The sequence below is a fragment of the Cupressus sempervirens genome, chromosome 1 (assembly GCF_028749045.1).
Source record: "Cupressus sempervirens isolate cs-2001-9-10 chromosome 1, ASM2874904v1, whole genome shotgun sequence".
In the NCBI taxonomy this organism is placed as follows: domain Eukaryota; kingdom Viridiplantae; phylum Streptophyta; class Pinopsida; order Cupressales; family Cupressaceae; genus Cupressus; species Cupressus sempervirens.
The window spans coordinates 362,275,180-362,292,824 of NC_143118.1; the positions used below are offsets into that span (position 1 = coordinate 362,275,180).

Sequence of the window (17,645 nt, forward strand, 5' to 3'; positions counted from 1 at the left end):
ATCCATATCTATTTGCATATATTCCTTCTCTAATCTCTTACCTTTCTTTCCCTTTCTACATATCCATCCACCTCTCCATATCTCATGAACTATGACCATTGAGTCTCTTATTCATTTAACCATTGACTTAGAAACATCATTAAAATCTTTTGTTCATTTAACCATTGTCTAAGGAATGCTAACTTTTTAAATGAGCCGGAGTCTCCTTATTAGAAATTTTAAATCCGCTGTCTGAGATTGCTTGAATTAAAAAGATTTGGTACGATGAAGAAAGAATGAAATGATATGATATGATAGATTTTAATGACGTCCACAAGACTAAGGTAGTCTATGGGACCCATGCAGTCACCCTCCCGAGTCAGGGGCGGAACTAGTCGCTTGCAAAATTTTGGTTAACTTGTCTCTCCTTCTCTAAGTTTGATAATCAAATTCGGTGTTCTCTTCACTTGATTTTCCTCCAATAAATTAAGTGTCTATCCAAGCGCGCGAAATCCAACCGAAGTGTTTTAGTCCATTTATGGGGCCCGTTTCTGCATTCACATACGTCAACTGGGTTCCGTTTGCTGAGCAGGCGGGTAAATTTGCTGTATTGGCAATAGGTGGCCTATTCGGCATTTGAAAATTTTAATAACGTAAGCAAATTGCAGCCGTTCGTAAAAGCAAATGCAAGTAGTAGGGATTTTGACTGGGAGAAGATAATTCTGATAATGAGTGTGTCTACTGTACATTTGGGTCCAGACATATGCAGTTGCACCTCTTTTTTCCAAGGGAAAAGGCAAAAAAAACTATCTAGAGACCATAGGTTTGTGCCCTTGTTTTCATCATTAATCTGTAATTTATTGTATGGTAATCGAAATGTTCCCTAATGATCTTATATCCATCAACGTTTTTGTATCGAACGAGGTTTGAATACACTTTTACACCGAGGTTGGATTTCTCAAATCTCTCGGTTTATCCTTTTTGGCAGGTTGGGTAACTATTTATTAACTCTTTCAAGGAGAAATAGAATATGGGCTTCATCCGAACACACTTTTCTTGAGGTAAGGCCAATAGAACACGTTTATAGTTTTGTGAAAGAACTTATATTCACGGTATGCTTTGCTGTTGGATGTTCAAGAACATATTTGCTTTGGCAACTAGAGAGACTCTGCCATTGCACTTAAATTAAAATTCGTTACTCCAGACATTACAATATATGCGATTTAGGGAGCCAGATGAAAGCGGAGTCCCTAAGCCAAAATCAGAATTCCTACTTCAGAAGCCCAATTCAAACATTTCATTATTATTTATCTTGAATGTCTCTTGTTCTCAATCTTGTGCTGTAATTGGTAGCCATCATTCTGCAGTTGGTCATATATTTCCTACTTTTTTTTTTGACTCAATGGGAGTTCTTAGTTGTGCAACCTCGTGGAAGTAGAATACGTAGATGCTGTTATAAGTAGTAGTTGCCATTGCACGAAAAGATCAACCTATTAATAATCGATACAACCACTAGACTTATAGAAGACACAAGAAGTTGTCAAACCATGTTGTGAAACTTATGAGGGGTGATGGTGCATTGCCAATAATCCACCTTCTAGCGTTACCCATTGTGGATTGCTTGGAGTTGAACCTCTGACCAAGCTCTAATACCACTTGTTAGTGGTATTAGTTTTCGTTGTGCCAAAAAGTTAACCTGCCAATGCCCGATACAACCACTAGACTTGTAGAAGATGCAAGAGACTCTTAAATGATGTCACAAATCTTGCAAGGGATGCTGGTGCTCTACCAACAAATACTGTTAATTTTTTATAATCAAGTTACAAAGCAATTCCATGATAGAAACTCTCCAATTTTTAACAGTTAATACTTTAGGTTAGTTAATAATAAATAATAACAGAAGCAAAAATAAATAACATAAGCCAATCACAAAAAGGCAATAACACACACATGCCCAAGAAACCTCAGCATGTGAAAAACTTGTGATTGTTGGATCTTCTATTCAGCCTAACAACAAACTTTCACTTTGAAATACAATATAAGTTTGCTACAACGATCTTACATATATAGAGTCCAATTGCTTTAATTAGCTTGTAAGAAAAGACTCTTTCTTTGCTTTCTTTGGCTTTAAATCATATATAAAATCACTCTTGATTTACTCCACCTCACAAACATAGACATATTTTTTTTCAATGGATTAAAAAAATAAAGTTGTTGCTAAATATCCAACTCGAGTTGCTTTATATCCAACTTGAGTTGCTTTATATCCAACTCAAGTTGCTTTAAAGCAATTACACTCCACCTTTTGAGCTAAACACAAAAATCAGCATTCACTCTTAGTGAGGAAGATGTTTTGCACAACACCCAGCTTATCCCTGAAGAATACAAGCTTATTCTTCTTGTGAAGATGTCTTCTATTTGTTTGTTTGTAAGAATGTTTCAGAGTTTCACTATCTCTTTCTCCACACAATCTTTGATGAAGAAAATCTCCAATTGTACCTTCTATTCAGCTTCCAGAGCAAGAATTCATTCAACAGATTACAAGATTCTTGTACAAACATTTACTCTCAAGTTGTGCAAATAACTTGTGCCAAAAATTGCCTGTGGAAGAATCTAAAGAATTGACATAAAAAAGTAGAGCAATTTCTATGTACAAGAATAATTGCATCCGCTTCCCTTGCTGAGATTTTCTTTCCCCTTCTTTTTCAATTACTCTTGGAAATTTCTTCCTCACTATGTACTCTTGGAAAATCTCTTTACTCTCAATGTCACAAGGAAATCTCTTCCTCTCAATGTCTTGAGGAAATCTTTTCCTTTCAATGTTTAGGGAACTCTTTTCATCTCAACATCTCCAAAAAATCTCTTTCTCTCGATATCTCCAGTAAATCTCTTCCTCTTAGTTTGGTTTTCCACTATCAATATCCCACATATTGTTGACAATTGAACTTGAGAGATAGGTAATGAGTGAAAACACATTCTCAAATTGTGTTGCAAACTCGTCCACTTTTGCAATAGCTATAACCTGTTTCTTCTACTTACCCTTCATTTTCTTACTCGAGTACTAACAAACATAGTCACCCAACTGATGGCAATGAAAACACTTCACTTTAGTCAGATCTTTGTTTTTCTCACTTTTGGAAGAAGACTCTTCACTTGGCCCTTTCTTGGCCTTCTGCTTTCCTTTGCCTACAACAATAACATTCTCTTCATCTTCAACCTTCTTTGTTTGATTTTCTTGTTGAGCATCTTCACTTATTTCTTTTTGGACAAAAATCATTCCAAAGCCTCGCCAAGTCAGATAGGCGATCTTGGCCAACAACACACTTGACATACACATCCCAACATTTTGAAAAACCATTCAAGGCTATACACACTAACTAATCTTCAACAATTGTCTCTCCACTAGACGCTAACTTGACCCTAACTTATGTCAACCTGGAGAATTAAGATGTCACTCTTGCTCCCTTGGACATCTTGGTATTGTGCAATTTATCCTTGAGCATCGTCTTGCGACTTTGATAATGGTTGTGATATAGTTTTGTTAGTTTATCCCTCATCTCCTTGGTAGTATCTTTTCTTGACAAATGGGGAATCAAGTGATCTCTTACCTATCAAGGATAATCTTCTATGCCTTGACTTCCTTGATTTCATGTGCATCTAGGGCAAAAGGATCATTCACTGGAGGAGTCATTACTGTACCAGCATAGGTCCACAACCTTTCTCCTCGAGAACTGATGTAATTTGAACCTTTTATTGCAAGTAGTTTGAAGCATCATTAAGCTTATCCTCATATTGAACACTGGCTGCCATTGTAGAATGAAACCCTCAAAGAAAAATCTGTCACAAAACTTCGCTTCGTACTTAGAATTTAGGGTCTGTTTGGCTGCGGGAATAGGAATAGCTATTCTGGAATAGAAAATGGGGGTACGTATTCCTATTCTCTTTCACCGAGAATTTGATGGGGAATTCGCGGACCCAAAAATTTATGTTTTCTAAAATAAATAAAACTGGAATAGGAATACGTATTTCAATTCCACTTATTGGGTGGAATTGCAAAACCTTATTTTTGGGCCAAAATTGGGATACGTATTCCTATTTTACTTTGTAATCCAATTCCGATTTGGTGCATCCAAACAAAGAATTCAAAATTTTAAAAATTTACATATGCCTATTCCGCTTGTATTCCGGTTGCCAAATGGGCAATTAGATCTTTGATACTTTGTTAATTCTTATTACCTGGCTACAAATTAATTGCACAACAAATCCATAGAATTGAAACTGTATTTAATTTATAATAATCAATACTCTAGGTTAATTAACAACAAATAATAGTAGAAGTAAAAATAAATAGTAGAAGCCAATCACAAAAAGACAATAACATAGATATATCCAAGAAACCCTAGTGTGGGAAATCCTGCAAATATTGGATCTTTTATTTGGCCTAACAACAAACATTCTCTTCAAAATACAATTCAAGTTTGCTACAACAATCTTGCATATATAGATCCCAACCACTTTACTTAGCTTGCAAGAAAATAACCTTTCCTTGCTTTCTTTGGCTTTAAATCATATATAAAACACTCTTGATTTACTCAACCTTACAACTTATAAATATTCTTTTAAAGAGTAAAGAAAACAAAGTTGTTGCTGAATATCCAACTTTTGTTGCTTTAAGAGCTACACACAAAAATCAGCAAATGAAAGGTGGAATCCCCAATGGTGACATTTAAGCTTGGCAAACCAATTAAAGTATTTCATCTTAAGACTTGCTGCCCATTTTTCATGTTTGGTTCTTTGCCCTAAATTTATTATTTGACATTCTGTATTTGGTCTTTTAATCCTAATATTTTGGAGCAAAGTGCACCTTTTAGAAACTTGGTTAGGAGAATATCAAAAACTTAGGCAAAATTCTTTAGGATATTTGGACTGTAAAACATGATTGAAAATTCCATCCTTTTTTGAATCTGATATTTGCATTCAAGGTTGAGTTCATAGTTCCACAGAGTTTCCTCATGGGGGGGTGTGAGGAGGGGTTTCAGGGATGGGTGACCAAGTGTAATGTCCCCTCTTTAGTTCGACATGGCATTGATCATGGATTTGCCTATTCCAGACTCTCGTAGGCAAATGGTGTGGAAAGAGAGTCAATTCTGCGGATCAGATAGTCATATCTTGCTCTTGAAGAAGTGTTAAGAGGTTATATTTTATCATTATGTGATATTGGGGCCCACATGTTATAATTTTAATTTGAGTTGCACTTTTTATTTTATAAAATTACTTTATTATCAAAAGTGCATTATAATGAGAAATTATAAAGGATGTTTCTAGAAGTTCTAGCAACTTCTTAGAAAAGTGAATAAATAGAGGGCTGGGCCTCTCATTTGGACATGCTTGGATTGGAGAACTCTTCTACTTCTTCATTGTGAAGACATTTGTGGACTTTGGATCTGCAAATTATTTGATCTTTGGGAACGAATCACTCCCTTGGATTGGCAACTTTGAGGGTGTGAAATATCACCTGAATTGTTGCATAATTGGAGTTGGTATTCAGCCATCTCATTGGAGCTTATTGAGAATTCGTTGTTAGGGTTTGTTTTTGGTTGGAATAAGGATTTCAGATTTGCCCTATCATTGGAGGAGCATTTGACAAGAGTTTGAAGACAGAATAAGTGCATTTTCAGAATTGGCAAAGCAGGGTTCGAAACCACATAATTGCTCATATCTCCTCAACCCTTTGGAGTTATTTTTTTATGGTTTTACAGGGTTACTACCTAACCCTAGGCGCCCATTTTCCTTACATTTGGGGGTCCCAAAACCCTAATATTATTTTATTTCAGCAGCCGTACAGGTACGGCCTGGTACGGCCCTGCTAGTTTGGGCAGCAGCAGCAAATTAAGGATAGTTTGGGGGTGCGGTTGGAGGTCTTCATCAACGATCTGCAGCAAAACGTGGTGTTCTTCCATAGTTCTTCAAACCAGGTTCTTGCATTCTGAAATATATGTCAATTTTTGGGTAAATTTGTTGTCATACAGTCATTGTAATAATCAGACCAGAATTGGGAATAAAATAATTTCAGAATTTATGGCATTGTAATTGAAATATAGTTCAATGGCTTTATATATATTGTAATTCTGTGATTATATTCTGAAAGTATCAAATCTGAAATTACCATATTCTGAATATTGTTACTGTTACACGCCAAGTGTTTGACAAAATTCCTAAGTTCAGTTTGAGGGTTTCTGTGGCCTTTATAGAGAGGGTCATTACAGTGGTATCAGAGCTATAAGTCCTGCCATCCTGTGGAGGTCTTATAGGGAATTTGGAACAGCTGGATAGGAGGGAAAGTGTTTGACGAAATGTCAAAACACTAAAATCAGAGCATGCGACAAAGGCCTTATAATTTCCGCAATACCAAAGCAAGACAAGATAGGATTTCAGACCTGCAGAGCGAACAGTCTAGCTCATCTATCCAGGTGGACATAGAATCCAGTCATACTGACACAGGGGAGGTATTCTTTGATCAAGACTACGACTACAATATGGATAGAGGTGGGAATATTGGTAAAGATCAGCGAGAGGAGAGATTTTTACAGTTATTAGACACTTTGGCACAGGGACAGCGATTAGCAGAACAGAGAGCACAGGAACAGAACCAGAGAATGGAGCTTATGATGCAGATGATGGCTCGACAAATGGGGTTGAACGCTAACATAGGTGGAGTAAATAATCAGAATGGTCACAATCAGAATGGGAATAATCAGGATGAGATACATAATGGAGGCGAACAAATTGGGAACAATTTCGGTCATGCCCCCCAGCAAGCTAGAACAGTGAGTTCGAGGCCTATGATTCCTACGTTCCTTCCTAGAGCTCCAGAGCAGCCGGTACCAGAACCCCAGATCACTAACATACAGGATCAGCTAAGGAGAGATTGGGAAGCAGGAGGTCCAGATTTTACAGCTGCAATCACCTTTAGAGAGTATATGGATGTGCGGATGAAGCATATGCCCCGTGGACAAGACAAGACTCAGAACTATGAGCTACGAAAGAAAGTAGGCAAACTACAGTTACCATATTATGATGGCTCGGGGAAGTCTACAGCAAGAGCTTGGGTTCAAAAGCTTGACACATACTTTCAATTGAACCCTATGTCTGAGGAAGAAGCTATTAAGTATGCAGCAATTCACCTGGATGGGTTAGCACACGAATGGTGGCATCATGGTATGATCACTATGGGTCATGCACACATTACCTCATATGTGGAGTTTACGGAGAGACTAATTGAACGTTTTGATAAGAAAGATCCAGAACTCCATTTCAAGGAATTAGCCCAGCTTAAACAGTGGGGATCATTGGAAACATACATTTCAAAGTTTCAGAAACTTGCAGTGTTAGTAACAGATGTATCTGAACGAAGGCTATTGGTTTTATTTATGGATGGGTTAGTTGATCCGTTGAGAGGGTGGATTAAAGCTCTCAACCCTCCCACTTTGCAGGAAGCCATTAAGAAAGCTCGTGACATGGATTCCTCTTCAGCTTCAAAAAACAAATTTCAGGCAAAGAGTTTCCCTTCAGGAAAAGATAAGGACAGGAAACCCTTTCATAGAGAGGCACAGCTACCTAAGGAAGAAAGTAAGAGGCTGGACAAGGAGACACTTAATGACTTGCGTAGGAAGAAGCTATGCTTCTATTGCAAAGGCCCATATGAGTACGGCCATGACTGTCCTATGAGGCCAAAAGGGAAGGCCAACCGGGCAATGTGGGCTTATTACGAAGACTCAGATTCAGATGGTTCAGAACATCATGATGAGGATCCTGATGAAGCAGAGGGAGAATAGGAGATAGACAGTGCAGGGCAAAGGCAGGAAACAGAGCTACATTTACAGGAAGCACGATTGTCTAGTATCCAGAGAGAGGGATCTTTCAGACTTCGGGGAGTCTTGGCTGGGCAAAAGGTTATTACATTGTTGGACACAGGTGCCACGCATAATTTCATTGATGCACGATTCGTAGAGAAGCGTGGACTCATTACTGAGGAATTCGAGGGACTAAGAGTCAAGGTAGCTGATGGATACACTCTGCGTTGTGATAGGATGGTACGAGACTTACCTTTGCGCTTGAACAACTATGAGTTTAAGGCGGACTATCATGTGGTCAACATGAGTGACATGGACATAGTACTTGGAATGCAGTGGCTACATTCATTGAAGGTGGTTACCCTAAGATTAGAGGATATGGAGATACAATTCGAAATGAATGGTAGGACTCATGTGCTAAAGGCTATCCGTAATGGAGACATCAGGACTATCTCATTTAGGCGGCTGGAGAGATTAACTAGGCATAATGATATAGAGTGGGCAGCAGTTTGTACTTTGATACCTACACAGGAGGAGCAACATAAGGCGGAATATCATCCTGATATTCAGAAGTTGAGGATTAAGTACGAAAAGGTATTCAGTGAGATTCCACCAGGCAGGCCACCGGACAGAGGCATTGAGCATATTATTGAGCTGGAGGAAGGTGCTAAACCTATCATGGTCACACCATATCGACATCCAAAGCGACTCAAGGATGAGATCGAAAGGACCATTGAGGAGTTGCTCGCGATGGGGCACATCCGACCCAGTAAGTCACCTTTTGCATCTTCTGTTGTTTTGGTAAAAAAGAAGGATGGAACGCTTCGGATGTGTATTGATTACAGGGCATTAAATAAGAGAACCATTAAGAACAGGTATCCTATTCCTCGCATTGATGAGTTGATAGATGAATTGCATGGGGCCTGTTATTTCACGAAAATTGATTTGAGATCAGGATATCATCAGATCAGAGTCCGTGAACAGGATATTGAGAAAACTGCTTTCAGATGTCATTGTGGGCACTTTGAGTTTGTAGTTATGCCTTTCGGCCTGACCAATGCACCTGCCACTTTCCAGTCCACTATGAACAGAGTTTTCCACCATCAGTTGAGGAAATTCGTGCTGGTGTTTTTTGATGACATTTTGATCTATAGCCGATCATGGCAGGAGCATCTAGAGCATTTGGAGACGGTGTTGAGCATTCTACAGAAGGAGTCCTTGTATGCAAAGGAGTCCAACTGTGACTTAGGGATGACCGAGCTGTTATATTTAGGACACATCATTAGTGCAGAGGGAGTGCGGATGGATCCTGAAAAGATTTGCGCTATTGTTGATTGGCCTCCACCAGAGAACCTTACACAGTTGAGGGGGTTCCTTGGTTTATGTGGTTTTTATCGCAGGTTTGTCAGTGGCTACTCACGACATGCAGCTCCCATGACAGATTTACTGAAAAAAGGGGAATTTGTGTGGACTCAGAAGGCACAGGACTGTTTTATGAGATTTAAGGAGATAATGACTACGTGCCCAGTTCTAGCATTACCTGATTTCACGAAGCCATTTGAGCTTCAATGTGATGCATCTGGAGAGGGAGTCGGTGCTGTACTTATGCAGAATAAGCACCCCATAGCTTATGAGAGCAGGAAGCTCAGAGGCCCTGAGCGTTCATTCAGTATATATGATAAGGAGATGTTGGCCATCATGCATGCTTTGGCCAAATTCAGACAATATCTTGTGGGTAGCAAGTTTTGTATTAAAACTGATCATAACAGTCTGAGGCATTTCTTGGGACAGCAGGACCTGAATGATCGCCAACAAAAGTGGGTAAGTAAGTTGCAGGCATATGATTTTGACATCTCATATGTCAAGGGAACTCAGAATGTTGTTGCAGATGCTCTATCTCGAAGGCCACACCTCACTCTTATGGTTCAGATATCAGAGGATTGGCGACACTTGATTATAGCAGAGTATGCCAGGGATACATGGGCCTCCGATATAGTAGAGGGAACAGTGATTGATACTAGATACACACTTGTAGATGATTTGATCATTTACAAGAACAGGATTTACCTAGTCCCAGGATCGAAGGTTAAGCAACTGATTATGAGAGCACTTCACGACTCACCGACAGCAGGCCATCCCGGGTACTTCAAGACTTACAAGTCGGTTCGAGAGCGGTTCACTTGGAAGGGGCTGAAAGCTGATGTTTTGCAGTATGTTCGAGAGTGTCATGTTTGCCAGCAAAACAAACAAGAACACAGCTAACCGGCAGGGCTCCTACAGCCACTTCCGATTCCCGACAAGAAGTGGGAATGCATCTCCATGGACTTTATCACAGGTTTGCCCAAGGTACAAGGACGAGATTGTATTTATGTGGTGGTAGATAGATTAACGAAATATGCTCATTTCTTTCCTATCACCACTACACATTCAGCAGCTCAGGTGGCAGAGGTTTTCTTTCGGGAGGTTTTCAGATTGCACGGCTTGCCTCAGAACATTGTGAGTGATAGGGATAGCCGTTTCATGAGTCACTTTTGGCAGGAGGTATTCCGGTTATGTGGCACGGAGCTTACACCCAGCACTAGCTATCACCCACAAACCGATGGTCAGACAGAAATTGTGAACAAATGGGTGGAAGGGTATTTAAGGAATTATGTGGCAGCGAGCTTGGGTCAGATGGATATATCTCTGCGAGTATTGTTACAATACTACATATCATATGACTATACAGATGACACCCTTCATGGCACTTTACGGTTATGAAGCACCTAGTTTCTTGGATTTGTTGTTGAGCGACAGCCGGGTACCCAGTGCAGGTGAATTATTACAGGAGAGTAAGGATATAGTTGCTACCCTCAAAGACAATATTGCAAGAGCTCAGAACCAGCAGAAGCAGTATGCAGACCAGAAGAGAACTGAGCGTAGTTTTGAGGTAGATGATATGGTTTACCTCATGTTGCAGCCATACAGGCAATCTACTCTTAAGAAGAGTGGTGCAGAGAAACTTAAGCCACGCTATTATGGACCATTTAGGATTATCAGGCGAGTTGGTGAAGTGGCTTATGAGTTGGAGCTTCCCGCAGACAGCAGAGTGCACAATGTGTTTCATGTGTCACGCCTCAAGAAGGCGTTGGGTCAGAATGTGGTGCCTTCTGCAGTATTACCTCCTTTAGACGATGAGGGAAAATTGATTTTAGTACCAGAATCCATCCTGGAGAGCAGAGAAAAGCAGCTTCGTAGAAGGGTGATCAGAGAATACTTGGTTAAGTGGAAAGATTTACCTGTTGAGGATGCTACTTGGGAGGGGGAGGCTATTTTGCAGCACCTGGCGTTGAGATTGCTTGAGGTCAAGCAATTTCAGGAGGGGCGGACTGTAATGTCCCCTCTTTAGTTCGACATGGCATTGATCATGGATTTGCCTATTCCAGACTCTCGTAGGCAAATGGTGTGGAAAGAGAGTCAATTCTGCGGATCAGATAGTCATATCTTGCTCTTGAAGAAGTGTTAAGAGGTTATATTTTATCATTATGTGATATTGGGGCCCACATGTTATAATTTTAATTTGAGTTGCACTTTTTATTTTATAAAATTACTTTATTATCAAAAGTGCATTATAATGAGAAATTATAAAGGATGTTTCTAGAAGTTCTAGCAACTTCTTAGAAAAGTGAATAAATAGAGGGCTGGGCCTCTCATTTGGACATGCTTGGATTGGAGAACTCTTCTACTTCTTCATTGTGAAGACATTTGTGGACTTTGGATCTGCAAATTATTCGATCTTTGGGAACGAATCACTCCCTTGGATTGGCGACTTTGAGGGTGTGAAATATCACCTGAATTGTTGCATAATTGGAGTTGGTATTCAGCCATCTCATTGGAGCTTATTGAGAATTCGTTGTTAGGGTTTGTTTTTGGTTGGAATAAGGATTTCAGATTTGCCCTATCATTGGAGGAGCATTTGACAAGAGTTTGAAGACAAAATAAGTGCATTTTCAGAATTGGCAAAGCAGGGTTCGGAACCACATAATTGCTCATATCTCCTCAACCCCTTGGAGTTATTTTTTTATGGTTTTACAGGGTTACTACCTAACCCTAGGCACCCATTTTCCTTACATTTGGGGGTCCCAAAACCCTAATATTATTTTATTTCAGCAGCCGTACAGGTACGGCTTGGTACGGCCTTGCTAGTTTGGGCAGCAGCAGCAAATTAAGGATAGTTTGGGGGTGCGGTTGGAGGTCTTCATCAACGATCTGCAGCAAAACGTGGTGTTCTTCCATAGTTCTTCAAACCAGGTTCTTGCATTCTGAAATATATGTCAATTTTTGGGTAAATTTGCTGTCATACAGTCATTGTAATAATCAGACCAGAATTGGGAATAAAATAATTTCAGAATTTATGGCATTGTAATTGAAATATAGTTCAATGGCTTTATATATATTGTAATTCTGTGATTATATTCTGAAAGTATCAAATCTGAAATTACCATATTCTGAATATTGTTACTGTTACACGCCAAGTGTTTGACAAAATTCCTAAGTTCAGTTTGAGGGTTTCTGTGGCCTTTATAGAGAGGGTCATTACACCAAGGGCTTAAATTTGGGGATGGCAAGGTGATGGCAAGGGGACATCAATAGAGTGGTGGTGGTGGGGTGGGTTGGTGTGGTGTGTTGATATACAAATTGTGGTGAATTTAAATCTTCAATGCAAAATAATGTCTTTACAAGTACCCCATGAAAGGAAAACTAATTTGCTGAAGTTAAAGATTGCAATTAGTATGCAATGACACATGCCATACAATGAGCAACATAGCAGCACCCCTAGTGGAGGTGGCAAGTGGTGGTTTTGTTTGGAATGTTTTCCCTAGTCCTCAAGTATTGAAAATTTTCCACTACAAGGGCATAATTTTTTGTTGTTGTTGTTTTGGGGTAGGGCAGGCATCCATGTGGAACACTTGTAGCCGCCTTTGTAGTTGAAGATAAGGGGACAAAGAAGGGGAAATTATATTCAAATGCAATAATTGGGCCTTTATACCTTATTTTCCTTTCTTCCTTTGGTAGAGATGAAGTAGAGTGAACCCAATGCTTAGTTTGATATAGTCACTGTGATGTATTAATGGTGGAAACTGTTAATGTTTTACCCATAAATAAAGATAATTAGCAATAAACAAAATGAAGAATAATAAGACAATAATTTATCTTGGCAAAACCCTCCAATTTGAGGGTAAAAAATCCATCCACTTCAGAAAAATGTCTCTTTTATCTAAATAATAAATGTCTAAATACAATTCTTTTAACTTGATACAATATATATCACACAAACCAATTATATATATATATATAAAATTGAGAGACTCTTCATGTCATAACCAAATCTCTTCATATTTCCAAATGCGAATCTCTTCATATTTCCAAATGCATGTCTCTTTACATATGTCTTCATACCATAAAATGTCAAATATTTAGGGTGAAACACTTAGCTGGTATTTTGAGTGGTGGCCTGAGAAAACACACTAGGGCTAATACAAGGAAGGCTAATCCCATGTCTGCCACTTCCGCTATGAAGGATATTGTTGTGGAGGTTGCTGGTGTGGGAAAGAGCTTGGCTAATGCCAGTAAGGAGCTTGTCTAGTGATTCCCCTTTGTTGCTATTTGTTAGTTTTGTTTAGGTTTCTTTCTGTTCCTCTGTGCTGGTTGCTAGTTGTTCCTCCTAGTATTTTGTTCTTTCCAGCAGTGTTTTTTGTCTTTTTTGACCCTTATGGGGATATGGTCTTTAATGTGTATCTGCTGTTGAGATGGTGTATGGGGTTTCAGGTACCCTTGAAATCCATGTCTATGTCTTTTGTTGGTTGTACTAGTATATTTTGAAAATCTTCTGATCTTGCTGTAAGGGGTTTATGGTCCCCTCAAAAGCTGTTTTTACCTTAATCCAAAACACTTAGCACATGTTGGATGCCACGTCGTTCTCACTTGATTATACGAAGTATACAAATGAATATAATAGAAACATCATCATAAGTCTTCTCTAGTTGTTGATGCAAAGTAGAGGCATTATCTCAATTTCAACATATAACAATATCAAAGGTAAATATCTCTATGGTAGCTTTAATTTTCAACACTCCCTCTGAACAAGAAAGAGATCTTTAGTATGGTAGGTACATATAGCTGCAAACACTAATGTCAATAACAGGTCCTCATCACAAATTTTCGCAATAAAACATCATAATGCTCTTCACTATAGCTTCTTCTAGAGGGTGAACCGTAAATGCGTAAGATTAAAGTCATGGAGTCACACACGACTTCCACCATGCCTACTCGTAGAGGGTGGATCCACTATACCTACTTGTAGAGGGTGGAACAAGAGCTTTCACCTCAGAGTTCTCCTAGAGAAGAATGCATTTCCACCATGCCTACTTGAAAAGGGTGGAATGAGGGATTTCACCTTAGATTTCTCCCAAACAAGAATGCATATCCATCTTGCCTACTCGTTGAGGGTGGATCCACCATGCCTACTCATAGAGGGTGGAATGAGGGCTTTAACCTCAAACTTTTCTTAGAGAAGAATGCATTAACATGTGTAAGAATAACTGAGATTTTTTCTCAATAGAGACTTCCTCTGAGTAGGAGCAACATTTAAGACACAAAGAAAGTGTCGATTCCATGTTGAACAAAACAAAGAGCTTTAGCAGTCATATTGCCCTAAAAGCTTGCAAAGAGTTAGACATTCTCCCTTTGTCACACAAACTCCCTCTAAAGCTAAATAGTTTCCCTCTGGATATCATTTCCTCCTCTAATCATACCAACAACCTGTATGTGGTCTTCTTCCTCTTTAATGTAGACATATATCACATTCAATCACATGATTGCAAGCAATGCTCTTGTGTTCATTTCTATAGTCTACATGACTTCGCATATAATCTCTCATCATGCCATTGCTTCTATCCTGCAATCAAGAGAGATTAATAATAATTTATAAAATCAACTTATCATGAAGAGAAACATAGAGATGAATGCTAAAAGCATACACTCTTCCTAGTTATATAACAAAAATTCATGATCTATGCTCAAAGGTATAATCACAAAATATCTATCTCTTTGTTGTTTGGATGCTGCCAACGTTTAACAAACACCAATTGAAGTTGGGAAATACTCATGGGGACTCCAACTTTGCATACATATAAACATCCATCACATATCCAATAGCATTTCAATTGTTTGTACTAAGTAGAAATATGGTTCGAGCTTCATGTAGAAAGAGTGACACTATTTCTAGATTGTTCAAACATAGAAATATCCTCATTACATCAGAATTCGTTATCTGGACAACTGACGCTTGGTTTGTTACTAAAATATCTAGAACAACTCTTCAGACAACTAATGGAATCAAAGGTCAACCCCAGATATAGATTCACACTCAAGGTTGGGGCTATGCCCAATCATTTCCCATAATTATAGTCACAGAGACAGTATCAACCAAGTTTCCTCCCAAAGAAAATCCTCACCAATCTTCGATAGACAATTCACCAACCAAGCAATAAAGAATAGTTACGAAACTTATGCGACAATCCCCAAAAAATAAATGGACACCTGTAGAAAGAATTTTAATGACTAAAATATAGAAACCGCCAAACGTAAGGAGTTGGAATGAAACAATTGAGTCATCAAACTTGATTGCATAATGGAAAAGGAACCAGCCGAGTCATCGGGCTGAGACAAGGATAAATAAACCAATGAAGATAAAAAAAGAAACCAATGCCAATACTAGACAATGATACCAAACGATAATCTCTTAATGATAATTATTAGCAACAATAGTGACAAGTAACCATAAAGCCAAGATTCACAATGTCATGAATGCATGAAGCTTTTGATGCATGGATCGAAATGGAAAATCAGAGCTGAAGATGACACCCAATAATCAGAGTGAATTCCAATGGTCATAATGAAAATAAAAGAGCACAAGTAGAATAGAAATATGATGCCAGGTCAACAAATGATAGTCACACGAGGAAGAGGAGTCGCTCAAAGTGAAGAAAAACCACCAATGAAGAGGATGAATGAAGCCAAGAAAAAGGGAACCATTCAATAATACCGAACCAAGAATACAATAAACAAGCAGCATGGAGAATGAACAAAAGAGTTTCAAAGAATCTCTCGACAAATGAACAAGGCTAGCAAAAACACCAAAACATCTGAATAAATGAGAATGATCAAAATATAAAGAGATTCTTCCAAGAGATGGAGACTTAAGGAATAGAGAGGATCAACACGAATGAAAAATCTATCTCAAAGCTATATGTTGTCGTGCATTTCGTCAACACAAAATGTAGGTAATAGTGCGAAACTTTTCCAACTTAATTTTACATTTCTCTGAGTTAGTTCGTTATTTAATTGGATAACATTGATCAATCAATCGACCCCAATTGATATAATGAATCCTTTTATTGAAGGCTTTCGTTAAGTCTTTTTAAGTTTTTTTGTTTGCTGAGCCTATACTTGACTTTTGAAGCCTTCAATGTCATGTTTCTCATTTTTGAGTGTTCATTTGTTGGCATTCGGTCTTCTGGTTTTGCTCAAATCATTGTTTTCGGTTTTCCCTTTGATTTAGTCTTAGGGCTTAATTGAAGTTGACAATCAAAAGATATGAGCATTTTAGTGCCCAAAAAATGGACTCTCTAGGTGCAATTGCACAAATTAAAATATCATGTTATATTTTAAAGTTGACATTCACTTTTTGAAAAATATAACATTAATTCACTTTATGTTATGTAATTAAGTTACTTTATCATTTTAATTTTTCACTTAAAGTAACTATAGAGCACTTTATGTTATATTTTTAAGTTATAGTTGCTTTTTAGTTTTTCACTTAAGTGACTCTATTAACTATATAGTTTGATTTAATTTTTGAGTTTTAATTAAAAACCTCCTAGTCAATTTTACTTGTTGAATGATATTTGCATATTATATATTAAACTATATAGTGTAAATATTATTTATGACCCAATTAAGTAATATACTCTCTAAGTGTGAGAATTGCATATTCAAGTGTTTTTAAAACATGCAATGACCCCCAGAGACTGCGATTTTGCACTAAAGGCCATTTTTTACACATTTTTAAAATATGCAATGCACTCCCAAAGAGTGCGATTTGCACATGGAGTCTAAGTTACATGTTTATAAAATATGTAAATGCACTTCTAGAGTGCGATTTGCATGAGAAGACCACGTTACATGTTTCTAAAACATGCAATCTCTACTCAAGAGTGTGATTTACCTTTAATACATGCATATGCCCTCATAGAACCCGAAATTGAAGATTCAAGGGCAAAAAACTTGATATTTTCCTCTTCCGATAACACATTTTTCATCCAAAATGCTTAGATCTGCCCATATAATGCCTTGAAATCCATCACAAGGGGGGCAGTTTTGAGTTCTAATGCATAGACATGCATATAGGGGTCATGATTTTCCATATCCTAAACAAAATGACTTAGATTTTTGCATTTTTGACCATGTTTCAGTGAACAATGCCCAAATTTGGGCAATTTTGATTGCGTTTTGGCTTAAATATAAGTCGTTTTGAGGTTTTGATCCATATATGTGCTATTGAAGAACACGTTTTTGTCTTTAGATGTAAAAAATGCTTCATTTCATGCCTTCTATGAATCACGCTTATGCTAAAAAATCTAGAAAATTGGGTTTTTTATCCACTTTTATGCATTTTGAAGACATGTTTTTGCATTTGGGAAAATCGTTTTTGCATTCACAAGGAAAAAATGATCAATATATATGCATTTGTGAGCCACGTTTTTGCAAAAA

At 38.1% G+C, this 17,645-nt stretch overlaps 1 protein-coding gene across 2 annotated transcripts in view; it reads left to right on the forward strand.

The window, feature by feature from the left end:
* The first annotated feature begins 540 nt into the window (after nucleotides 1-540).
* Nucleotides 541-17,645, forward strand: part of ABCI11 (non-intrinsic ABC protein 14) — a 275,549-nt gene continuing 258,444 nt past the window's right edge. Inside the window, exons 1-2 of one of the 2 annotated variants that reach the window (XM_089825555.1) lie at nucleotides 541-802; nucleotides 968-1,040. In XM_089825555.1, coding sequence (XP_089681681.1) covers nucleotides 708-802; nucleotides 968-1,040 — 168 coding nt within the window. In that variant the 5' untranslated portion in view covers nucleotides 541-707. The remainder of the gene's footprint in view (nucleotides 803-967; nucleotides 1,041-17,645) is intronic. The other variant, XM_089825547.1, reaches the window with a different exon arrangement.